At 29.0% G+C, this 25,826-nt stretch overlaps 4 protein-coding genes across 13 annotated transcripts; 3 read left to right on the forward strand and 1 right to left on the reverse strand.

Moving 5' to 3' along the window:
- Nucleotides 1-123: 123 nt before the first annotated feature.
- On the reverse strand, nt 124-15,456 carry LOC100646538 (protein phosphatase 1 regulatory subunit 12A). Of its 9 annotated transcripts, none has more exons than XM_012310459.3 (22): nt 14,804-15,454; nt 12,658-12,788; nt 12,410-12,528; nt 12,160-12,319; nt 11,903-12,047; nt 11,698-11,831; nt 11,478-11,623; nt 10,832-11,008; nt 10,510-10,592; nt 10,325-10,442; nt 10,129-10,237; nt 9,722-9,856; nt 9,205-9,387; nt 8,793-8,906; nt 7,861-8,044; nt 7,469-7,618; nt 7,157-7,355; nt 6,967-7,076; nt 6,781-6,852; nt 4,300-4,623; nt 3,603-3,698; nt 124-1,928 (listed from the first exon to the last, which is right to left on the reverse strand). In XM_012310459.3, the coding sequence occupies exons 1-21, from the start codon at nt 15,050-15,052 to the stop codon at nt 3,603-3,605; spliced, it is 3,138 nt and encodes a 1,045-aa protein (XP_012165849.2). In that variant the 5' UTR covers nt 15,053-15,454; the 3' UTR covers nt 124-1,928. The 9 variants fall into 9 exon arrangements, with proteins under 9 accessions (XP_012165849.2, XP_012165851.2, XP_020719531.2 ...); XM_012310461.3 differs by having other exon boundaries at nt 10,832-10,972; nt 14,804-15,453; XM_020863872.2 differs by lacking the exon at nt 7,469-7,618 and having other exon boundaries at nt 14,804-15,456.
- Nucleotides 15,457-15,849: 393 nt separating this feature from the next.
- LOC100647461 (ubiquitin carboxyl-terminal hydrolase 35) lies at nt 15,850-20,387 on the forward strand. Its single transcript, XM_020863875.2, has 3 exons — nt 15,850-17,492; nt 17,680-17,897; nt 17,969-20,387. Exons 1-3 carry the CDS (start codon nt 16,015-16,017, stop codon nt 18,910-18,912), a joined length of 2,640 nt encoding a protein of 879 aa, XP_020719534.2. The 5' UTR covers nt 15,850-16,014; the 3' UTR covers nt 18,913-20,387.
- Nucleotides 20,388-20,521: 134 nt separating this feature from the next.
- On the forward strand, nt 20,522-23,092 carry LOC100647579 (facilitated trehalose transporter Tret1). The gene is made up of 4 exons (XM_012310468.3): nt 20,522-20,711; nt 21,257-21,519; nt 21,826-22,250; nt 22,453-23,092. The coding sequence occupies exons 1-4, from the start codon at nt 20,681-20,683 to the stop codon at nt 23,075-23,077; spliced, it is 1,344 nt and encodes a 447-aa protein (XP_012165858.2). The 5' UTR covers nt 20,522-20,680; the 3' UTR covers nt 23,078-23,092.
- A 292-nt stretch (nt 23,093-23,384) lies between these two features.
- Nucleotides 23,385-25,121, forward strand: LOC105665932 (facilitated trehalose transporter Tret1). 2 transcript variants are annotated; one of them, XM_020863878.2, is made up of 4 exons: nt 23,385-23,432; nt 23,502-23,764; nt 23,875-24,407; nt 24,560-25,121. In XM_020863878.2, exons 1-4 carry the CDS (start codon nt 23,396-23,398, stop codon nt 25,119-25,121), a joined length of 1,395 nt encoding a protein of 464 aa, XP_020719537.2. In that variant the 5' UTR covers nt 23,385-23,395. The 2 variants fall into 2 exon arrangements, with proteins under 2 accessions (XP_020719537.2, XP_020719536.2); XM_020863877.2 differs by having other exon boundaries at nt 23,396-23,764.
- The last annotated feature ends 705 nt before the right edge of the window (nt 25,122-25,826 follow it).

Genomic DNA, 25,826 nt, shown 5'->3' on the forward strand with positions numbered 1-25,826 from the left:
AGCAATCTTTCTAAAAAAATTTATTTTTTATAAATTGTAAATCACAAATATAAAACCAAATATGAAATAAATATTTCAGATTTAACAAACTGGAGATTGTTAGGCTCCTATGTAACTTCAAAATTTAATTTGAACCAGCACAAAATTTTATTTTTAACAGTGTTAATTATATTATAAAATATTTCACAAAAACGTCAGACCACATTCACCGACTTTCATCTACGTGATACCTGAGGGTAGGACATGTTTATTATAATCGTGCAAGATATCATAGCAGAATCAATCTTTATCAAATGAATGAATTTGCAAAGATTCAATCATTTTGTGTTGTTTATGTGAAATATTAAATATGGTTTTATAAATGTTATGAAGATACATTGATATAAAATGAATGACAAGAACGCAAACAAAAAATTACAAATAATTATTAGGACCATTTGAATAATATTGTATACATATACAGTACAATCATATATATGTATAGCTATAGGTAATTACATTTACAAAAAATACATAATATGAAACATCTCAATCAAGCCGAAAAATATTTGATAAAGATTGAACTACTTATCACAAATTGTACAAATGGACTTTTGTTTATATTTATACAATAATTAGCATTGTATACTGTGATGCTAGTTTCATTCAAACAGTTTTCAAGTACAATAAGCACGTAGCTATATAATATAATGGAAGTACGTGTATATACTAAACAGTTACGCAGAATTGTTATTTAATAACAAACATCATTATGAAATAATTATTTCAACTTATCTTTGTACAATTTTTTACAATAACATTGTTAAAAAACATGTCACCCATACATTGTCATTTTTCCTTTTCTCATTACTTATAAATTTATAATTTTATCAAAATTAAAATTTCATTACAAATATTTCTATTTAAAAAGTAAAGTCCTTTCTTTCAATCGAATACATTAAATTAGTTATTAAACGTAATAACACAATTTGTTTGTTGATACCAATTAATAGAAACTATATTATCTTCAACCTTTTTCATGTATTAAAAAATTTTAGTTGTTTGAATTATATTTCAATAACAACGAATTGTAAAATAATATTAAAACATACATTATTTACTGCATGAATTTTCTGTATTCTGTAAAATATGGCAATGATGGAAGGATTATAAATTGCAGTCTTCCAGGAAAGGCCACTTGAATAGCATGAAAATCATTATCTTAATTCACTTTTTTTTTTTATTGTTCTACTTAATCTTGTAATACGCTACGAATGTATTCGCCTGCATTACAATTATGGAAACAAGTTTATACAATAAATTTGATATATATCTCTTATGTGTTTTTTGAAAGTAAAAAATTTTCTTATTTAATTCTAAAATGCCACGTTATTATTACCTATTACATATTTACAAAATATCCTTATAAAGAGTCAACATTAATAACGTGAATTCTTTAAAAAAAATTGTCATAAAGAACGTTTGTTTTTTATCAATTCGAACGAAGTACATTTTGCTTTACAAGCGCCGGCTCTAAAATGAACCATGAAATTTATCTTCGACAGGAAGAGTTACATGTGAGAAAGTAAAAATTCTAAGTCCTTTATAGTCGACTATTCACAATTCTAAGAATAGGAGCAATGTCTCTCTTCGCTCTTGGCACAGCCACGCGAGTGATTTGTTTGATAATAAATTAAATTACTAGCATTAAGAATAAATTCATCAATAATGTGATGATGTAATATACATTGTAAGAATACTAGCAATAATGATCATGATGCTTTATAGTTAAAACAATTCATTCAATCAATTGTAATGCAACATAAGAAACGCTAGACAGCCCTTTTTTAAGACCATTGGAGTTATTTGGATAATTTGCTGATTACTCTTATCAAGGCACCATTTTCATCTTTTAGCCTCTGGTTTTCACATTTCAATTGGTCCATCACCTAGAAAAGAAGAAGGTAAAATTATTTTGTGTCATATTTAATTGTATTTCTTACTAAAAAGAAATTTTTAAAAAATAAAGAATGAAATACAAAGGCAATGCCATTATAGAGTGGGTCAAATAAATGCTCACAAAATAAGAAAAATAAACAAAACATGGGACACAAGCAAGTACCATTGCAACTGGAGATTTAGAAATGAAAACAATAAAACAATTAAGTGCATTAAAATCAAAGGAGTAGTGTATATAAAATATAACAAGCAGATGTAATTTTAATGCTATGTAAAAATTTTACACACATATAAGGAATAATATAATTGAATTGAAATATTAAATTATATTTTATCAATATCTTTTGAACCTTTTTAGAATTTATGTATTTATAATTTTAATAAACTGTTATATTTTAAGATCATGTGCAGAAATAAAAAGTAAAAGCGAAAGTAATTATTGCATGTAAAGCAATCTCTAATATATACCCCAATATCTTGGCTTGTTTAATACATATTTTTTATCTCCTGTTTCTAAGTTAATGCTCTTCCAATTGGATTTCTGGTTCTTATTGCATTCATAAATAACATTTATACCATTTTATTATGATTTTTAAAATAAATTATATCTTTAAAATAATGTAGAAAATATAAATATAGATTGTTTTTTATTGTTTGATGCAATCTTATATTTTAATTATTCAATTTTTTTCATGCATCTTACAAAATCTATTATTACAAAATTACTAGTAGACAATATATGAAGAGTGATATGTATAATATAAATCGGGCTATGAAATATGAGTATCAAACAATACATAGTGCAATAAAATGTAACTTTACTCTGAACATGCTTTCTTAGGAAAAATTATACAGTTATGTATATAAATTTTTAAATATCATTTTTTAATGTTTATATTTTCACAAAGTTTAAAAATAGTACTCAAAAGTTACAAAAATATAGCCGAAATAAAAGTATTTGTAAGTTTTTTTTAAATCAAACTGAAATTTTGAAACATGTCCATGTTTTATGGATTCGAACTATAAAAATTTCATATTTCTTAAAAGTTTTACTATTTTAAAACATCTTAAATTATATAATTAAAAAATTTTGAAATTAGATTACTTATAAGAGCTGTTTTTAGAACTAAAATAAAGGACAGGCTGCGTTCTTTAATTTTAGGAAATAATCTGATTATGTATTTGATATTTTAATTTCTATTGATGTAACATTTGTATTGGTACAAATGATTTAACAATAATAAGATATCTGTAAATTTTATTAAACGTTATTTTTGTAAGAATTTAGAAATATAAAAAATATATATATATATATATGGAAATCAATAAAGATGCACATACTGTAAGTATCATTAGTAAAATAGAGAAAAACGTAGTCTTATATAATTATAGCATAATATCTATTAAAAAGATTTATACAAGCTTTAAATTTTTGTACCATAAGCTGTTATAGATTCTTAAAATGAAATTATTTTAATGATCACAATTACGCGTAGTATATTTTGCGAAGCTGTATTGTAAGATAAGTCAGTGAGCGACATCGTTTCAACATTTTAATATTGCGATCAGAACGTAAAAATCGTAAGTAATCAATTAATTAATTAATATTGTACATGGAATACGATGTACACTGTTAACGCAGATGCTGTCATTATGTCCTTTACCTATTTAGTAGTATTGGTGAGTTTGGATACGACGCGGGTAAGTGCCCGATTTTCGGCTTTCAATCTCTCATTTTCAGCTTTGAGCTTTTGTAATTGCTGTAAACAGTGAAACAATTAGCCTAAAATTCGCTTGTTTTATAAAAGCCCCACCAGACAATACTATGTACTCTACCATCATTTATACATTAATAATATCATTTTCAATTATTAGCCAAATGTATAGATAATGTAAACCACACAGACTATAAATAAAAAAATAAAGTAAGAAAAAAATACAAAGTGCCAATTAAAATCATTATATTGCGTAAATAATAAGCGTGATTATTTGATAAGAAGTACTAAAAATAGAAGCACCAAGAAATGGCAAATAAAGAAAAGCAATGCATTAAAAGCTGCTTATACTTCTTCAATTTCTCTCAAATTAACCACTCCAGAAATGCTGGCACCTTCCTCTGTATTTAGTTATAACAATCAAAACGTAATTGTCAAAAAATTGTAACGTGCATTTTAACTGATCATGTATGTAATCGAAAAATGTATAGAAATATAATGATACATAATAATTAATGTTAAAATGTTTCAAATAATTGTTTAATTAAAATAATTTCTTGATATATAATAATATCTGAAGATTATTTTTAGAAAACAATGTACAAAACTGTAATTAAAATATAAAATAAAAGTCTTTAATTCTTACCTTCAATTCTTCTTCCATTTCTGACAATTTCCTTTCCATTGCTCTCCTTTCCCTTTTCTCAGTTTCAGATAGAACTGTTTTATTTTGAGCACTTTGTGCTTTGTCCAATAAATTTCTGGCTTCCTTTAATTGTTCATCTGACCGCCTAAGCTTTTCTTTAAGTCTTTCATTTTCTGCTTGAGATTCTTCATACAATTTTTTATAATCTAATTCACCATTTTCAGAAGTTGTAGACTTTAGTCTTACTGACATAGAAGGTGCTTCTGATGATAGTGATGATATAGATCCTAGCCTGTTAGATCTTCCAGTGCGATCATTTCCACTCTGTAAAATAAATCCAAACAAAGGTGATGTTTATAAAGAAGTTAAAATAACTTTTACAAATTTCATAAAAAAATATAATATATATTTTTTTATAATATTTTAATATATTTTCTTACAATGTATCCTTCAGAACTGGCTAAGCTTTGCAAACTAGAACTTCTAGATCCAATATGAAGATCTAGTTTTGTTTTTGTTTTATTAAAACATTTTGTTCTCTGTGTTTGTAAATGATTATTTGGATTAAGATTTAAATAATTATAACTCGTGGAAGGTGGTAAACGCAAAGAGTTAATATTTATTGGAAGAGTTATACTTCCATATCCTGATGATGTTCCACCATATGTAGTGTATGGATTTTGATAATTCAAATTACTTGTAGAATTTGAATAAGGAGTTTTTCTAAATGATTCATTACTTTTTGTAGTTTTATTTAAAAAATTTGGTAATCCAATAGGATTTTCGTTAATACCTAGCAGACCGGAATAACTATTTTGATTTAAAGGAAATAATCCACTAATACTTCGTGATCTGTTTCCAAAAATTGAGTTTCCATTTGCTGATGCTTGAGCTCTTAATCCTGCAGCTGTTGTTGGTTTTCCTTGAGATCTTTTTCTATAGGATGACATTGTTTATAAAACTAATAAAATAGCTTCAAAAATCGTATTACTTTAAACTATTTTTATTCTTTAATTAAATATAACTTTTTTACATAGTATTTTTTAAAGAAAGATTGAAATTTTTAAATAATTTTACAATTTAATGTTAGATCACTTTGTCACAATATATTCAGATATAAAACGATCTAGTTCTAATGACAGCAAGTATTTGACTGACGTAGACTGGGTGGAGGAACTTAAGACATCAGCCAGTTTACTCTAAAGCATCAGTTTGGTATGCTATTTATAGGTCACAGGCATAAACCTACACTGCTATAAAGATTGTGTTTTTTAGAATAAATATATTTCACGTTTTACTTTTGAGATATTTTATAAATAATTAAATATTGTGAAATATGTATATAACTACTTTATAATTCCTACAGCTTTAATTATAATATATCAAATTATATTAGAAAAAATAATTTATCTACGTAATAATTTGTAACTATATACAAATTTTGCAAATATACTTTTGACGCTATTCATATTATAAATATAATGCAAACTATGTAATTAAAATAATTATATTTTTGTGTTAAAAAATTTCGTATGTTATACAATATATATTACCATAAAATTAAATTAAACAAATTTGTTTCTTTTTTTATACAAACAAATGTGTCCAGGACCATGCAAACAATAAATGAATTCTTTCTCATCTATTCTAAATGTCAAAGTGCCATACTGTTGCAAATGTCAATAGAATATTTTTAGGTACTCTCAGGCCATGTTCATGATCAATTTTTTTACTTTTGTTTCTTATTTCGTTACTTCAAACAAAAAGACTGCTTATTTATATACTATGAAATATGTTGAAACATTTATATAAACAAATACTTAATTTGTTGCTATCTTTGTACATTTAATATACTACATGAATTATATACATTATTATATACTATGTATACTAATATAGTAATTTTAATAAATTTGGATATATTTTAAAGATTATCTATTTATAAGAGGCATAGTGTGCAGTGGAATAAATGACACAAAATTATACAAAATAGTATGAGAATAATATATGATTATAAACATAATTTTAAATATAAAATTGAGAAATCAATAAAGTTACAGTACTTCTATATGTGCAATTGATCTTAATGCACAGTCTGACGAGATATAGGAGGATAAGAAATGGGAAACTATTTTTAACGAAGCATGCACGAATAGAGGTTAATCTTCCCAGAGACTAATCCCAAAATAACTCAAAACGTCTGTGCTTCAAGAAATTGCGTTCATATTATAATAGTTATATATAATGCTTACTAATTCAAACATAGAAACAATGTTAAAGTAAAAATATCTGATTACATGTAAGAATTCGTTTATTCTAATAATGAAGTAACAAAAATAGATAATTAAATATTTTTTCATTCTTTTTGGTTAATATAAATAATTTTTAATACAGATTTATAAAAGTATAAGACTTGTTAAAATTTTTTAATGTTATTTATAATTTTTAAAAAATAATAAATAATAAAATTAATTTATTTACCTCATTGTGGTTGATTTTGGACTCATCATAATCTCCCCCAGCAGTTAAGTCTTGTTTCTCTGGATCAATTTCCTATAAAATATTCAGTTACTCGATTAAGCTGCTTTATGTTAAACACATAATTTAAAAATATATAAAAAATGATAAACTCAAATAATTGAAATTAATGAAATAATTAATACTAACGTCCATATCAACGTGGACAACGCCAGTAGATCTCCTTTTAGGTCTTCGTCTCCTTTGTATAACAGCTTGTGTAGCTTGTGCATTTCTACTATCATTTTCCTTATCTTGTTCTAAAACATATCAGCAGAAGTAGTATAAAAATTTTTATTTATATACTTAAACCTATATATGTAAGTATCAACATGCATACCTTTATCTTCAGGTTGTTTTAACGATCGTCTAAGTGGTAATGTCACTGTTGTTTCTGCACTACTCGTTGCGATAGTTTCTACCGGAGCTGATGATGGTCTAGGTACACTTGTACCCGCTGAAGGTCTTCTCATATATGCTGTAGTGGTATCTGTATTAGATAGTGTAGTAGCTCTGTTATTAGCATCTTCTAGCTGGAACTAAGTAATACATTTTTTTCAATAATATAAAAATATATTACTACGGTATAAGTGTAATATGGATTATATCAAAACGTGAAAAAATCATTTATTAAATGATATAAACCACAAACCTTGCTTCCATTATCCACTTTCAATCTCCAGGAAGGTCGTCTTTCAGGTAAATTAAGTTCTTCAGAAGGTTTATTTGAAATTACAGTAGTAGGAGTTGCTGTTGTTATTGTAGCTGTAATCGAGGCTGTATTGCTGGTAGTGGTTGCAGGCTGAGTTATTTAAAAAAATATGAGTAAACAATTATAAAGCTTTCATTATTATTAAGAAATTTAGTATTTCATAAGTATTGCAGGTGTGCAAAATAAAACGTACACAATTATACATGTGTTTATAAATTTACATAATAGTTACATATGGGATTAAAAAATTCTAGCACAATATGTACATCTTATAATAATTTAGTAGGATTTAGACATATTTCAAAGCCAAGGTAATGTATAAAGAGATTTACCTGTGTAGAAGATATTGTGGAAGGAATTTCATTGTTTTGTTGTTTCTTTTTTACTAATTGTTCTGCACTTTTGATTTCGTCCAATGTCACTCCTTGAGTCGAACGTCGAGTTTCTCTTACTCTTTTCGCGTGTGCTTTTCTTTGTGTTTCACTTTCCTCATCACGAACAGGAGGAACAAATGATCTAGACAGAAATTTACATTATATTGATAATTTACATTTTAATTATTTATACAATGTTTTCAAGTTTTACTTTAAATATAACAAAAATTTAAAAAGCATTAAATATTATAATAAACATAATTTACAAGCAACACTTACAAATATCACATAAAACAGTTATGCCTTTATTTTAACTTAAAACAACTATTTTGTTATTAATTATATCAATCACAACCATCTGTAAATATTACAGTCCTAAATATAATAGAAAATAATACTGTTTAATTTTATTTATGTTGCGTGGATAAAATATATTTTAAAATATTCAACATGCCAAAATTTCATGTTTTTGTAAAATTAAGAAACAGTATGTCAATGAGGCACACATTTTTTTTTTTTTTTTTATATCATACATGGTATTTTCGTGCACTTGAAGCTATGATCTTGTGTCACATCAGTAAATTTGCTGAGAAATAGATTTTATACAAAAAAAATGTACATTGAAAAATGTGATGCTACTTAAATGGCTGAGAAAATTAATTCTTATGTTTCAGTGGTAGTGTTTTTGAGTTTGAGATATTATTTTCATCAACAAAGACAAGGCAGTGGTTATTGGGACAAGTAATATTTTAGGATAAATATATGCAACTCAAACAAATAATTACACTGTAAAGCAAATTTTCATGCCACTGCCAATAATTTAATAATATAAAATATGCAAAATCACACATTTCAAGAGAATCTTCTCAGGTCAAACATTAAGTACCCACTTGAAGAAATTCTTGAAGATATTTCCTGGACTTAGTTTGCTCCCTCCTGGTGTAGTGGGAGTTCCAGGAACTGCTACTGAATTGTTTGTAGCTGTAGCTTCCACTGGTTGAACACTACTCAGCCATATTAACAATGCACGTTGCAAATATGAATATATAAACTACGGTTTTAGATGTATTTTGTACATATTCTAGATCTCCAATAAGTGTTTGCAGTAATTAAGCTTTTAAAAACCTATCTTAGTTTTCTTGCATTTAGCAGATTCATTTACTGAGTTTTTAAATCTATTACTTTAGCTTAGAAATTATAGAAAAATACTTTATAAATGGCAGTTGTTTAGGATAACAATCAATTGTTTACAATTGTACATCAATTTGTTTAGGATAAATTTTTACTTTGTTTAATATTTACCTGCGTATTTGATTAGTTGGAATAGGACTTGTAGTAGTTGTTATTGTTGTGGCAGTCGTAGCTGTAGCTGTAGTAGTTGGCAGTGTACTTGACACTATTGTTTTGGATGTAGTTGTTGGTGAAAGTGTATTGCTTCCCTGTGGCAGTCTTGAGAGTTCCAAGTTTAATTTTGCTTCTTTTCTTCTAAAGTCAAAACAGTATAGTTGTTATATAATAGAAAAATACAATCTCATCTCAGTTATGTGAATTTTATAAAATCAGAATAAAGTTTAATATTACACTGTTTAAAAATTGTATTCTGTGACATACATAATACTGTGAGGCATACAATAAGATGGTTAATTGACGTTTAAGCCGTGCAAAAGCAGAGAATGCAAAAAGCTTATTTCGTACATTAATGATTATAATATAATAAACAGTATAAGATACAACAAATACACAGAAATTTTGATGCAATCTTATGAAAAATTATACATATCGAAAGCATTAATATATATGATGTACGAAATATGCGCACCTGTGGGTTTCGCGTAGAGATGCAGAACGGGTCGTAGTATTCGTGTGAGTAGGAGTAGCTGCGTTGCAGCAATGGAGAGTAGGGCAAGAAAACGCCTTGATTCGAGCTCGTAATGCCAAGTACTGCTCATAAAACCTGCATAACATGCATCATGCCATGCACACAACTACTCTAATTTTCTATATGCATAAAGCTCAGAAGCTACTGTATTTAATTTCTGACGTGAATAATTTGTTAAATGCTTGCAAATTCTGATATAGAAAATAATAAACATAAATATAAATATGCAGAATTATAAATAATTATAGTATAAAAAATGTATGTATATGTTAACGAAATTTGAATAATACAAGAAATTACAAAATTGTAATATCACAAACAATGTATGTTAAATTCATCTAACTTACTTTTCATCTGTTTCAAAGCTATGCGTTCTTGTCAATACGACATCAGGTTCCGTATTAAGTTTGTTTGACATGGTTGGCGATTTAATAGTTTTATCCTTATCTTCAAGCCCTACGTATACATAAAATAGAAGATAGTAATAGTACATTATAATAATGTAAAACAATATAAAGTATTTTTATAATATTCCTAACTTACTCGAAGACAAAGTTGCTTCTGTATTTTGTACCCTATTTCTAAAAGAGCCTGATCGCCGCCAAGATGGTATAACTCCTTCTTCATTATCAGTCTGTTGTTTTGGAGGCATTATTGGAGCCTGAAAGAATTAAATTGTAAAAATTGATAACCAAAAAAAAATTGTTCAATCTATATATAAATATTACCTGATTAGGAACTTTATTGGCATCGATAGGAGGCGAAATATTACGCGGGGCTGTTTCTTCTCTATTTGCTCTATTTTTCTTTTCTGTAAAGTTAAATTAAAATGAATATAATGTAAATTAAATTAATTTTACAATATCTCTTTAAGAAGGAAGGACATCAATGGAATGTGCATCCATTTATTTCAATGGAATAGTATTTGCAATAATCAAATCTTAAAGTATTATTTTCATTATGAAAAGGAACAAGAGAGATCTTATAATATGTACATGCAACAGAATGTAATTTTAAGAGTATAAAAACAGTCTTACAGACAAAACTCACCATCATCTGTAAGACATGGAGAGTGGTTTGATTCGTTAGACTTATCAGATTGATTGGAGTAAGTGGAAGAATGTGAGTCTGAGCTAGTCTCAGATTCACCTTCACCATCACTCTCTTCCATATCTGTTTCACGTGTCGCTTCTGTCCATGCAGCATTGTTACAAGAAATACAAATTGCTGTTAAGGTAAGTAAAATAGACTTGCAAAACTGAATAGTGCGTAATATATTCTTCATAAGAAACTATTCCTACCTACATCAGCACTTCTCAATCATTTGTAAGTAAATTTAAATAAATCTCTGAATTTCCCAAAAAAGAAAATGTCTGAAAATTTAATAAAATTCTTATTTTATCAAAACATCTGTATATACAAAATGATTGAGAAATACTAGGTTTATTTGTTTTAATTCACAGAGTGCTCTGGTAGTATTACTCTGCCACACATTTTTAAATGAAATTGTAAGTAACAAATTACAAAACATCTTTTTAAATACATTTTTTCTACACAATAATATCCATAGAATATCTAAGTTTAGAAAATCATCACCATTTAGTAACAAAATCAAATAATTTGCCAAAATGTTTAAATATAGACATGCAAATTAGCAAACCCATATAATAAGTAATATAAAGAGAACAAAACATACCAACATCACTATTTGTTCCAGTACTAGAATCTTCTTTATCAGACTGAATTTCTAATTCGACCTTTTTAACTTTATTTGGCGTCTCTTCTTCAAATGTTTCTACCGATTCTTGCATAGTTATAGTATTTTCGTTATTTGTTGATACACTGTAATATAATAATTAATACAATAAATGAATTATTTTTTTTATACATGATTATTAATTGTTTATAGTACAAACCGTTTCTTTGGTATAGTTGGCTGTTTCTTATTAATAATTTGTGGATGGTCTTTCATTAGTAACTGTTGTTTTGCTTTTAATTCCTCCAGGGCTGATAATATAGATGAATCAGCAATGTCAAATGCAGTTTGATCCTATCAATGTAATGTTATGAAAGAGACAATTTTGGTTATTTAAAATATAAAACAATTTTAATATATCTTACAGCATAATTCTTAATGTCCATATTACAAAAATTTTCCACTAGAAGTTCACAGGCTTCTAATTGTCCCCAATGTGCTGCAGCATGCAAAGGTGTCCAACCATCAAAATCTTGAGCATTAACATCACACCTAGCTTGCAGTAATATTCTGAAATATCAGTGCTAAATTCAGTATATAACAAATAATAACTTTATCTAACATTCTTCTTTAAATATTTTTCCTCTAATAGTTTATTCTAATAGAATCTGGAGACTCTTACTCCATAACATCAATATAGCCTTTAGCAGCAGCAACATGAAGAGCAGTGGCTCCTGATTTAGGATGGATTGAATCCTTGCCAGCTGCTCCTGATTGCCATGCTCTAGCATCATTTAACATTGATCTTTCTTCTTCGCTTCTGGCTTGATCACAGTCTATGCCTATAAGCCAAATTACAAAATATATAATTTTATAATAGTACTTGAATGATTACTATGTATTTTTTATAGAAGATAATTATAAATACAAACCAGCTTTGCTTATATGTTGTTGCAGCATATCTTCCATTTCAACACTTTCAGCAATATCAAGAGCTAATTGACCATCATAATTAACTGCTGCTAAATTACATCCTTTCTCTATTAAATATCTGTAAAATTATATTCTTTTATTTAGACAAATTTCTGAAATTTATTACTATATTATAATAATTATTAAGATGTTTAAATCATTAATAAATCATTAGTATTTTCAATATCAAAGTAAAAGCAATACTAACTTAGCAATAGAAATAAATCCACAAGATGCAGTTGCATGCAATGGTGTCCAGCCTTCATTATCTCCACAATTGATATCAGCTCCTTTTTCCACTAAAAATTCGACCATATCCAGATCATCATTGATACATGCCTATAATTAAAATATTGTAACTCCTTTTAGTTAAATAAATTATAATTATAGAAATGGTAAAATACCTTAAAGTATAATATTTAACACTAAAGACAGGATATGTAAAAAGTTACATAAATATTAATAAACACAGCTTCCAATAATATATTTACAAATACTTTTAAAGGTTAAACAGAAAAAGCAGGGAAAAGGGAAAGACAAAAATTTATTATTAATTTAGCCATAGGTTTTATAATATTTAAGTATTTCATATAAATTGAATTCTGTGTTACATCTAATAGTTACAAATAATAAATTGTCTAATTGAAATTTAATGAAAATTAGAGGATGATGTCATATGCAGATTAGAAAGGGCATTATGTATCATAACATTTTAAGACAGAGGACATAGAATACAGATGCTGCAGCCTCTGACTTCTAACAGAGAACTATAAATAGCATTTGATGCCTGATGTATTTTCACATTCTATTTTCGCAAATCCATGAAATGCCTAAACTTCCTCTTACTATCAGACTTAAATAATAGTAATAAATGTGATGTATTTCATCTAAAATAATTTATTATATATGTATGTATATATATGTACTTTTTAAGGTTAAATCATGTTTGTTACAAGTATACATAAATGCTTTATGAATGATTCTGGCTGAGTTTAGTAATTACATAACTTTGATACAATTCATTCAGTGAAACTTATAAATTGAATTTAATTCAACAATAATACAAACAATGCTCAAAGAACTTCTAAATAGTTATAATAATTTTGTTATAATATAAATACTATTTGTCTAATAGAAATTTTATTTCTTATTGACATTATATTTAAGTGACAGAACACTTTCTCACTCAGAAATATGATATTAATCATTTTTTGAGTACGTGATATTTATCTATTTAAATCATTAGAAAAAGGTTTGAATTTCATACATATCTTTATTATAATTCAAGATTTTAAGTTTGTAATAAGATTTTAATAAATTAACTTTTTCTCTATTTTTTATACTGCGTATACATAATAAAAATTCATATATATATAAAACATTACTTTTTTATAATATTAATATTAAACATTTTTGTTTATTGTAGGAATATATTTATTTTATTTTCCACAAAGTTATTTTTAACTTTATCTTAATTTCAATATATTTTAGCAATCTTGATAGTTTATAGTTGCACCTTGATATATTATTAACAACTTATAAACTAATATGTTCAAGTTACTTGATTAACAAAATTAGATATGAACAGCACAATATTTACATTATTAATCAATATTTTTAAAAGAAACATTCCCAATTTGTGACATAAAACATATGCTCATTTATAAAATATCTAAGACTAAATTTTAGTATGCATTCTTCTTTGTGGTTTTAAATTTTATTTATATAGAACTAATTTTTTATTTGGTATTTGTGATATTAGATTAATTGTTACGTGTATAATTGTTATAAATTAAAAATGAAGATTAAATATAACAGAAATAATTTTATATATATTATATACATTCATTAAAGATATTTTTCAGTTGTATTTACTTTCTTAACTAACTTTTTACTTAATTAACTTTTATCAATGAAATATTTAGATAAATTCAAGCGTAATAATTTTGTTGATTTTTAAATTCATTTTCTATATACATAAACAATAGTCGTATAAGGGTGGGGATGAACAGTTTTGTCGAGTGTTATCAGAGGGAGTAGTTGTATGGCTTGAATTGCAAGAGATAGCGGAAGCACATACTTTGTGGTAGAACTACATCTGCATTTTTATTCTATTATTAAATGTGACATTGTAGGTATAAAAGAAAATTTGATCTATTACGCTTAAATTAGACAGCTGGAACATGTAGTAGCCATCTTGCATTAAGAATTAAGATTGAAGGGGGAAAACATGAGGAGAAAGCAAAACTGGGAGAACTCATTGTCAGTCGAGTTTGTTGTTGTGGACGTAATCGTATCGGAATGAAATCGTGCCATATAAACAAAAGTGTAAAAGAGTAATCGAAGAATTTTACTTGATGTAATGCTGTTAGACCATCAACATTTCCGGTGTTGATATCCGCCCCCTTTTGGAGTAAACGTACGACCTCTTCCTTGTCGCCTGCCGCGCATGCTGCCAAGAACACACAATCCGCTGAGAATTTAATTTTTCGTGCGACCTGACGTGGTTGAGTCGGTTCACGATTTGTTTCAGACTGTTCCCAGCGTTTGAGTTGTTCAGCCCTTTTAAATAGGGCTGAGCTCGAACGACTTTCGAGAGACATTGCCCGAAAACACGCACGGCTGCACTCAAGAATCTTATAACCACTTCGCACACAGTCTTTTCTTCTCTTTCTTTCTCTTCTTCTCACTCTCTCCTTCTCTACTGCTTTTAGATCTCCACTTCGCCGAGGCCACTTCACTTCAGTTCACTTTGCGTGATTCGACACGCTGAAATGATCGTTTTCCACTTCTTACCTCCATATACGACTTAATCGCGGATCGCGTGTTTTTCTACTAAGAAAAATATACGTTCAAATTCGTTCTGACGGTCTACGAAGGGAGCGGTCGGTCGCCTTCACCAGACTCAGTTACAGGACGGCTAGATTCGCGTGCTCTTTGCTATTCTTGGCCGTCCCGTACCGTGCGAGCTGTGTCGAAACCAGCGAAACAACCTGTAGTGTAGCCAACATTTTACGCTCTTATGTTTCTAGCGCTTCTTTTATTCTTCTATTACATGTAATTTATCATTAATATTTTCAATAATAATAGTATACTAAGAACAGCACTGTAAAATGTATTTCTATATGTAAATAGAAATAATGAAACTATATACAATTACAAAATTGTAAACATAATGGTACTATGTATAAAATGTTTTCATATATTTTATTGATTGTTTAGTCTTTAATATTAAAATCTATTTTAATAATAAACAAGCAAAAGAATATTTAAATTTATAAATGTATAACATCATATAGGTAAATAATCGTTTAAATAAATCATGCAAATAAATAGTTTTGAAATAAAAAGTAAACATTAATTAGGGACGTTGCTTTGATTTTGTGTCGTAGGCATAGTTACTTTTCCTGTTTTGAAGTTGACATTTGCTTTTTTATCTTTTTAGGGCCATGAAATCATTTAGATTTTCGTGAAAGTCATTCTTGGTTGAGGTTAATAATAGTTCTTGCTAAAAATTATAAGCGAAGCAGTTTAAAGTGGTGTTAAAATAAATAATTTGTGAACAATGAATACCGAACAAATCCTCGAATACGATATTAAACAATGTTTAAAATTGATAACAGTTGGTAAAGATATAGACGTTGCTGAAGGATGGACCAGACTTAAAAAATTAGAAAGTGAGCCCATATATGAACAGTTAAATAATTATGAGACTACTTTACGAGAGATACTCAACGATGAGATAAGAAATGTACAAGAAATTCCACAGATCATGATTTGGTTTTCAAAATATTTAATGGAAAAACCATTTTCTATTCACCCAATATCAAATGATGTTGCAACAATGTTAAGGAATACAGATATCAGTGATATGTCTCATCTCACAATGATACTTCAAGTATTATTAGAGCACAGTGTCTATTTACCAGACTCTGTGAGTCATTCGAAACTCTGTGAAGCAGTTGTTATTAGTTTATCTACTTTTGTAATGCCATGTGATCCAAAAAAAATTTCTGAATTCAATGACAATGCTACTAAAGTACAAAACTTCCTAAAAGTAGTAAGGTCAAAGTCTAAGAATATTGAAAATGATAACTTAATTTTCATATGTTTGCAAACATTATATAGAATAATATCTGATATAAAACAAAAACAAGATCCTGGGCCTGGTTTGGCTGCCGTATTACAAGTGGTAGAACCTTCTATTATACCACAAGCTGTTAATTGGATCCTTTCAGAATCTCAGTCTGATGCCCAATTAGCTCAAGCTTTAAAAGTTTTATGTAGTTGGTTTCCAAAATGGATAGGTGATCGACTTAGTATTTGGATTATGGAGTTTATACTTGGCTTAGAAAAACGGCACAAATATTCAATACTTATTGAAGTCACAAAAGCAAAGCTTGATGTAATGTTTCGTGCTTTATCAGTACCTGTATTTCGTCAAAATGCTTCCATAATTATATTTTATATATTAAAAAGACAAGGATCTCCATCCTTGTTTCAAAATATAGTAAGAAACACACAAATGGTGATATCTTTTTTTCTAATGAAAGAAGATTCTGAATCAAGTAAAGAATGCATACAAAATTTGGTTGATATCATGAAGATACTTACATTAAGATTTTCAAATCAGCGTGTCTGTAATAATTTGGAAAATAGTTTTCCAGTACAGCCAAGAATGCATATTGTTAAAGAAGTATGGAATGAACATGTTTGGGTAGATGAGATGGAAGAGATTGAACCAGTAATTGAATCACCAAAAACACACTTGGGGAAAGTTGGACTTTCTAATCTTGGAAATACATGTTATATGAATAGTGTATTACAAGCATTGTTAATGACTAAACAATTTTGTTACGAAGTATTAATGTATAAACCTATGAGCAAAGCTGATGATCAAGTTGTACTTAAAAAGTTGCAAAATTTATTTGCTTTGTTACTATATTCAAAGAGGATTTCCTTGGCACCAACTGAAATTTTATTGGCTTCGCGTCCTGCTTATTTTCTACCAGGCCAACAACAAGATAGTTCAGAATTTCTTTGGTTAATATGCTGCTACTAATTTAATGTTCATTTTTTATATTAAAATAATATTTTATAATTATTATTTTGATAATATATATTACTAGCAAATTATTCCAATTATAATATTATAAGCAAATATTTCATATTAAACAATATATTTATGATGAAATATGTTTAATTAAAATACTGTATTGTTTTTTAACAGTCATCTTTTAGACCTTTTACATGAGCAAGAAAAGTCAACTACCATAAATGTTGAAGCTAATAATTCTAATCTTAAATACAAGGATGATAGAGAAATAAATGATATTTCATCAACAAGCGAAGAGGGAGCTAGTATTAAGCGCTGGACAACTGAGGAAGATTTAAGTGGAAGTATTGTATTAGAAAGAAAAACACAATCATTAGCAGATTTTACTCAAGGTAACCTTTTTTAAAATAACGATATTATTCTAAGATTTAGTATTAACTTTATATTTTTGTTCTTATTGCAGGTGAAGATTTGGCACAAGTACAACAACTTAGTGATTCACATTCAGATTCCACAGATAGTGGAATACAATCTGTAGGTGGGGAAGATACAAATACACAAGTAGCTCTTGTACATAGAGTATTAGGTGGAAAATGTAAAATCACGTATCAGTGTGCTCAGTGTGATACTAGTTCTCATAATACAGATAAATTTCGTGATTTACAATTGTGCTTCCCAGAAGAGATTCAAGAGAATCAAGAAGTTTCTGTACAAGATCTCATCAACTATTATCTTACACCAGAGAAATTGACTGGTGAAAATAAATATCGTTGCGATAAATGTGTGAAGTTATGCGATGCACAAAGAATCATAAAAATTTTACATGCACCAACATATTTAATTTTAATATTAAAACATTTTCGTTATGATTTCGATACCAGATTAAGAACGAAATTACGCCATAAAGTGAGGTATAATGAAACTATACAAATGCCAGTATCTACACCACTGTGTACATCTACAGAAAGTTATCAGTTGTATGCCGCTGTTGTTCATTCAGGTTATAGTATGGACTATGGCCATTATTTTACTTATGCTCGCGATTCTAAACAAAATTGGTACAAATTTAATGATAGTTATGTTTCACAAACGACGTTTAATGATTTTAAAGATCTGAAACCACCAGACACACCGTATATATTATTTTATGAAAAAAGTGTGCCGTTTGAAGGACTTTATGACGAAGATAAACCTGAATTATCGACATTAAGTAAACATTTACAAGAATTGGTGGCAAACGATACTACAGCTTATATCGAGGAATTGAGGCATCAAGCCGAAAAACCTCAACGCGGACGACATAATTCAATGTTATTTCGGAAGAACGAGAATTCCGATGATGAAAATCCTCCACCTAGTAACTGTCGGGGTGCAATTAATATGCCTGCGAGTCGTTTTCTTTATTAAGTTATTTTAACATTTAAATATTATATTCTTTTATAAAATTAATTGAATATTCCAGGTAAATTTGTAATACATTTTCCTTATGTTAGTAAGAAAAACAGAGTTCCTTTATAAGTACAGTGCTATTATATCAATTGGTGTAAACTCATTCAAGAACGGTATTGTATTGAAAAAATTTCTACATATTTGTTTGCTGTAGTTCAAACTTTCTCAACAAATTTTCTGATATACGTTGTTGCTGTATATGTCTATATGTTTAGGACAAATTTGTATATGATTGTATATTTCGCAATTGTTTTTAATATTTAAATAATATATCAAAAAAAATTGTTAACATTAATATTGCAATATTAAAACATTGTAAAGTATATATAATGAGTATTCGCAAATAGTACTTAGCACTTGTTTCTTACAAGTTTGAAACAGTCTTTTTAAAAAAATAAAATGTCAATGAATCAGTTTATAAAATTACGAAAAGAAGAATTATTACATTGTTGTTATTGGAAAGTGTATTATAAAATTGTGATGGAAAGAGAATACAAACTCAGTATTTTATAAGAAGTTTAATGTAATTGGCTGTGTTTTTACATAGTGTATGCATACAGGAAACAGTATTTACGTAATATTCGAAATACTATCAATTTTATAATCATACTTTTGTCACGTTTTCGCACACAATGATTTGATACCAACTTGAACAAATGCCTTTTGTCATGTAAAAAACACATGTGTTATGTGTTAAACAATTTTATATTAACATTCATTCTGGCTTCTAACATTCATTATTTGTAAATTGATAAATATATTGTACATACATTTATAACAGACTTGACAAATGGTAGTTGTATTTACATAATTGTTATAAAATTATTCAATGGGTTTGAATTTCTGTTAGTCGTGGTTAGAATTGTAAAATTAAAAGAAAAGTATGAGAATAATAGCAGCTATATCATTGTAAATATATATATTTTAATTGTAATTATCTCAAAGAGAAAAACTCCAAGCATTACAAATCTGTGATAAATTTATACTGTCAAATTGATATATTCATTTCTTAGCTCAGTATTCAACAGATAAAAAATACACTATCTAACTTAATTTATAATTGAAATACTGTAGTGTACAATATTTACTAGGTTTTACGTATTTATAAATTTCTTTAGACTGGGCATGAATAAATTATTTAAAAATATCCTTTTGTTGTAGACTTAATAAGTTGTATTTATTGCTCATTTAATATCTGTTGTTCTAGAAAACAACGCAAAGAGAATACATGAATATTATGTCTACTTACAGGGTAAAAAATAAACATTCGATTAACATTTTATCGCATAATTATATTGTAATTATTAATGAGATTATTTGCGTGTGGTGCAGCCATTTTCTGTTCATTAGCTTAATAATATAGTAATGTAAATTACGTGTGAAAGACTCACTAAACTATAGTTAAAAATAATAAAACGATAACCTACGATCAACTGAGGCACACAGTTTTTTATTATCCTACTACGTATTTATATGTTATTGATATTAGAAAACGCATAAATTTTCAATATTTAATTTACTGTGATATTGGCATTGTAATGATTTTATCTCGACGCGCCGCGTCATAATTGAAGATATATCCTGCTTGATAACAACGTACTCATTTAGTGATTAAGAATACATTACACGGATTTCACAAGAAACCATCATCTGCAACATTTTAATTGTTCAACCGATCTTCTAATGCTGAATTATCCATTTGTTTTGTGAATATCTAATTGAAACCATGAAGAAAGTGTATTTAGCTGTTTTTGCTAGTAAGTTGTGTTAAATATGTATATTATTATATTGTTTTTGTATCTTTATTCAGTGAGATTAACTTGTTAAAACATTAGAGAAAATTTAAATTAGAATTTCATACATAGTCCGGTGAAAATAGACATAAAAATAGTGATCAAAGAACAGAAATTCCAACGGAGCTAAATTTTGGTAGAGATCTTGGATACACCTGTAGAAATAAAGTGCCAAAAATCCCTATTGATTCCATGCGGGCTAAAAAAGTTATTCAAGGTCAGAGTCAAAATTTTCGGATTTAAAAAATTTTTTTTGAAAACAGTAAGTTTTATCGAAAATATAGCCCAGATAAAAATTGTAGATCATAAAATTATCTACAAAAATGTTCCTCATACTTTTTTTTCTAAGATAATCACCATTCCTAAGGAATTCCTATGGAATTTTGGCACTTTATTTCTACAGATGTAACCAAAGTCCCTACCAAAATTTAGCTCCGTTAGAATTTCTGTTCTTTGAAATGTTTATTTTGACCAGACTAACAGAAATATTTCTAATCGATGATTACTAGGTAATCTAGGCATGATATCGTTTGGTCTATTCTTTGGCTGGTCATCACCTTCATTGTCTCTTCTATTGCAAGACGACAGTCCTATACCCTTGACCGTGCAGCAGGCTGCATGGGTATCATCTATTTACACTCTGGCTTCAGCTGTGGGATCGGTACTTTGTAGTTACGTTATAAATGTAATTGGCAGGAAGATGACCCTAGCTTTCTCTGCGATACCAGGGGTGATAGGATGGATGGTGATAGCTTTCGCGACATCGGCATGGGTAACTTATTAATATATTTCTACTACACACGGAAGCAATAATGAAAAAGAAAATAAGGGATAAGATTTTCAATGTTACGCTATAATCTTTTAATTGATGTAACTCCATAATTATTTTGCAAATTGACTGTTTGATTTCTGTCAGATATGGCTAATGCTTTAAGCCACGCAAACAGATATGTGTCGACTATCGGTTTCAGTCTGCAACACTAGAATCGATATAAGCTCGACATTTTTCTTATCAAATATATTAAAGTACGTATATAAAACTGCCATTATTGGAAAAGAACTCGTTTTTATTCTTCAGGAATTGATTGCAGGCAGATTCGTTTGCGGGTTAAGTAACGGATTTGGATATATATCCGCTACTATGTATATAGGTGAAATTTCACCAGCCAATATAAGAGGAACATTAACGTCCACGTTAACTGTAGCTGCGAAATTTGGTCTGTTCGTTGAGTGGGCAATAGGCCCGTTTCTCTCTATAAGAACTCTTGCACTCGCGTCACTGTTGTTACCGATCCTTTTCTTCGTCTCTTTGATATCGTTACCAGAATCTCCGTATCATTTGATGCGTCGTGGGAGAAATCAGGAAGCAGTAACATGTCTTATGCAATTAAGAGGAGCCACAGATGTTTCTAAAGAAATGGAGATGATCGAGAAATCCATTAAATACGACCTATCTAATAACACCGGATTATGGGAATTGGTCAGCGTCTCGGGAAATCGGAAGTGCGTTTTTATTTCATAATTGGCAAAGTTGTAACAAATTTTCAGGGAAAAATAATTACGAACCTTTGTGAGATCTGGTAGTATACGTAATAAGAAAATAAATCTTTAAGATATTGAATCATTTTGAAAGTTTCTGTAGAAACAATTAGGATATAGCTCGATGAGCTAAAACTAAATGGCTTTAATTTCTCTTGTTTTGTAGAGCGTTGATAGTTGTGTTGGGTCTTTTTGTAATTCAACAGTGGAGCGGAAGCTTGGCAATACTTTCATACGCCGAATTAATTTTTAACGCAACGAAAAACCAGCTTCAAGGCAAATACTTGACCATGATATTGGGTGGCGTACAAGTGATGTGCGCTGTGATCAGCGCGTCTATAGTGGATCGGTACAGCAGAAGAACTTTGCTTCTAATTTCTACGTCCGGCGTTACCATCTCCACCTATTTCATTGGTTTATTTTTTTGCCTTCAATACATCGAAATGGATATTAGTAAGATCACCTGGTTGCCAGCTGCTGGATCGATACTTTATATCGTCATGTATGCTTTCGGCCTGGCCGCACTTCCATTCACTATGATGAGTGAAGTTTTCCCTACGAACGTTAAAGCGCTGGGCAGTACGATTGGAATGCTATGCTGCAATTGTTGCGCTTTTGCCGTGACCTTATCTTATCAAAGTATCGTCGAACAATACAGTACATACGTTGCGTTTTGGCTTTTTTCTTTGATCACTGCTTTAGGTACCGTTTTTATATATTATTGCGTCCCGGAAACGAAGAGGAAAACATTGCAGGAGATACAAGAGCAATTGCATGGATATAAATTGTAATAAAAGTTGTAAACATTTTTTTTATTGTACATTGAAGTTATCATTGAAATATACATGCAATTAGGATAAAAAAATCATGCATAAAAATATTTTAATCCATACACAAAATTTTTATAACTCGAAATAATGAAGAAGATACATTAATGCTATATTATAAAAATTTAGTTATATGACAAAATGTGAGTGAAGATTAGAACAATTATGATTCAGTGAGGTAGTTAGGAACGTTTTGTTATCTCTTGAAAGACAGTAATTATTTTTTTTTTCTTTATTTGTTCGATTCACGCTAGGGAGTCCGCAGTTTATATTTCAGAAAACATGGCGAGCGGAACATATATTCGATCGATAATAGTAGGTACGTATTTCTATTCTATATTTGACGTATCATACATGTGGTTCGATATATCCAACCATTTTCATGCAGTGAATATACTTACGCTTAATCTGGGCATTCATCTTGGATGGACGCCCTGGTTGATAGAAAATTTGGAGAATGCAAATTCGTCACTGAATGTAACGATCGACCAAATAACCTGGATCGCCTCAATCCCACAAATTGGAGATTTAATTGGTGGATTCATAGTATTTCTTGTGGGAAACCATATGGGCAGGAGATTCATGTTATTCTGCTCTCTAATACTGCTTCTCTTTAGTTGGATGATGCTTCTTTTGTATGACACAGTTTTGGTATAACTATCGAACAAGACACTTTTTCATTGAACGTATAATAATTATTTCTTCAATATAAATTTTTTTTCCATATTTTATTGATAAATTTAAATAATCATTATTTTCAGGCAATTTATACAATACGAGCAGTCATGGGTATTAGTGCAGGAATGTGTTTCCCATTAATATTGATATATTTTTCCGAGATAGCGCTAGTGAATCATCGTGGTATGGTTACTTCCAGCCAGGCTTTTTCAATGAAACTCGGAGTTTTATTAATGTACATATATAGCGCTTTCGTGCCGTCAAAAAACACATTTATTTTTCCAACCATGCTAGTCGTTCTTTCGGGACTACTTTTGTTGACTGTGCCAGAAACGCCATATTATTTGGTGCTCCATAAAAATTATGAAGAAGCAAAGAAATCTTTGACGCGACTTCGGCAAACTTTTGAAGAGAAGGAGATACAAATGATCGTAAAAGATACGGAGAACTGTGTGGCGAAATGCAAGTGGAAGGACTTATTTCTCGTGTCAAACAATCGAAAAGTGCTTCTCGTTGTTACTTCCATCGTCGTCACGTCTCAATTTGCTGGCAATGCTATAATCTTGGCTTATATTAACGACATCTTCATTGCGTTCGGAAAAAAATCAAGCATGAAGTATGTATGCTTTTAAGTTTAATCATCTGACGTGTCTTTGTCGAATGTGCGATTTAAATATTATTTTGTAATCATGGAAAAATGTATAAACATATTCGCATTAATAATTAGATTCCATGATTTAAGAATTATGTTTTATTTATGTTGTACAGACTCTTAACTAGCTGTACAGGAACAATCGGATGTGTGAGTACTGCGTGCACCATGTTGCTAGTAGATCGTATGGGTCGCAAAACTATCTTCCTTGTATCGGTTATTGGAGGTGGGATATCTAGCTTCATCATAGGGACATGTAGTTTTCTTTTGGAGAAAAATTATCACGTGGACGTTGTAAGTAGTATCGCAGTAATCGGTATTTTTCTCTTCGCATTCATGACATCTTTGGGTCAACCGTCCATCATGTATGTTCTTACTTCCGAACTTTTCGCCCCGAATGTGAGAACGTTTGGTGCTGCGTATCAATCATGTTTGAGTACTATTTGTCTGTTCATAGTCAGTAAAATGTTTGGTATTGTAATGAAGGGGATCGATATGTACGTGATGTTCTTTGTATTTGTGGGTTTTACCATCATAAATGTTTTGATTATCGCGTTTCTAGTACCTGAAACGAAGCGCAAGACTTTCAGGGAGATTCAAGACATTTTAGGGAATAAAAAGTCTGCCTCTGTGTATGTAATTCAATTCCGTAATAATACTTCGTTAAGTACAGAATAATGTCTTATTTGGCGCTTGCAACTTCATCTTTAAAAATATTTTTCAAGATCCCAGGTTGTAACATAATAAAGGGAAGGTGTACTAAGGGAAGGCTTGTTTCACAGAGTAGTGCAACGTTACATGCCTGAAACATGTTTTGCATACACGGCTAGCACAAGCCACTTTGTTACCGTGTTCCCTTGCAATTAAATTTCATCATATAAGCAACTTCCGCTTCTCTTTAGTTTCTAACCTTAATAAAGTCTATTAAAAGTTTCGCGAACATCGTTCACTGAACATAATGAATTGAAGATTACGTACAGTTTATTAAAAAGAAATATTTCCAGTATTCATACTTGATCTTTATTTGATAATTAAACGAATTGAATAATTGGTAGACAAATATAATTTATTGCCTGGTTTTATCACGTACATCTTGCAACCTAGCTAGATTATTAGATTGCATAAATTGCAGTCTGATCCATACAGCTTGTTACTACTGAGGCTTAGCGTATATAAACCATTACTACTGACAGTGATCTCGGACAATGGTCAGACGTAATACATATCTCACGTGCAATTATGTAATCTACAACCAACTGTTACACCGTGATTTCATGACGATATTTGATTATTTATAAATAAATTACTTTATATATTGATAAACATCGTAGTTATTATACATGCATGGAAGTAATTTTCTGCTTGATAATAAATGTTTATTTT

Source organism: Bombus terrestris, chromosome 7, assembly GCF_910591885.1.
Source record: "Bombus terrestris chromosome 7, iyBomTerr1.2, whole genome shotgun sequence".
NCBI lineage: Eukaryota > Metazoa > Arthropoda > Insecta > Hymenoptera > Apidae > Bombus > Bombus terrestris.

Bases quoted from the DNA above. Each gene is read 5' to 3' on its own strand.
- LOC100646538 (XM_012310459.3), bottom strand. From the start codon at position 15,052: ATGTCTCTCGAAAGTCGTTCGAGCTCAGCCCTATTTAAAAGGGCTGAA. The intron at 12,048-12,159 runs GTAAGAGTCTCC...CTGATATTTCAG, and splicing joins GGCTATATTGATGTTATGGA to AATATTACTGCAAGCTAGGT. The intron at 4,624-6,780 runs GTAAATAAATTA...TTTATTTTACAG, and splicing joins CCAAAATCAACCACAATGAG to AGTGGAAATGATCGCACTGG.
- LOC100647461 (XM_020863875.2), top strand. From the start codon at position 16,015: ATGAATACCGAACAAATCCTCGAATACGATATTAAACAATGTTTAAAA. The intron at 17,493-17,679 runs GTTAATATGCTG...GTTTTTTAACAG, and splicing joins GATAGTTCAGAATTTCTTTG to TCATCTTTTAGACCTTTTAC. The intron at 17,898-17,968 runs GTAACCTTTTTT...TTCTTATTGCAG, and splicing joins ATTAGCAGATTTTACTCAAG to GTGAAGATTTGGCACAAGTA.
- LOC105665932 (XM_020863877.2), top strand. From the start codon at position 23,396: ATGGCGAGCGGAACATATATTCGATCGATAATAGTAGGTACGTATTTC. The intron at 23,765-23,874 runs GTATAACTATCG...CATTATTTTCAG, and splicing joins TTTTGTATGACACAGTTTTG to GCAATTTATACAATACGAGC. The intron at 24,408-24,559 runs GTATGTATGCTT...TATGTTGTACAG, and splicing joins GGAAAAAAATCAAGCATGAA to ACTCTTAACTAGCTGTACAG.
- LOC100647579 (XM_012310468.3), top strand. From the start codon at position 20,681: ATGAAGAAAGTGTATTTAGCTGTTTTTGCTA. The intron at 20,712-21,256 runs GTAAGTTGTGTT...GATGATTACTAG, and splicing joins GTATTTAGCTGTTTTTGCTA to GTAATCTAGGCATGATATCG. The intron at 22,251-22,452 runs GTGCGTTTTTAT...CTTGTTTTGTAG, and splicing joins AGCGTCTCGGGAAATCGGAA to AGCGTTGATAGTTGTGTTGG.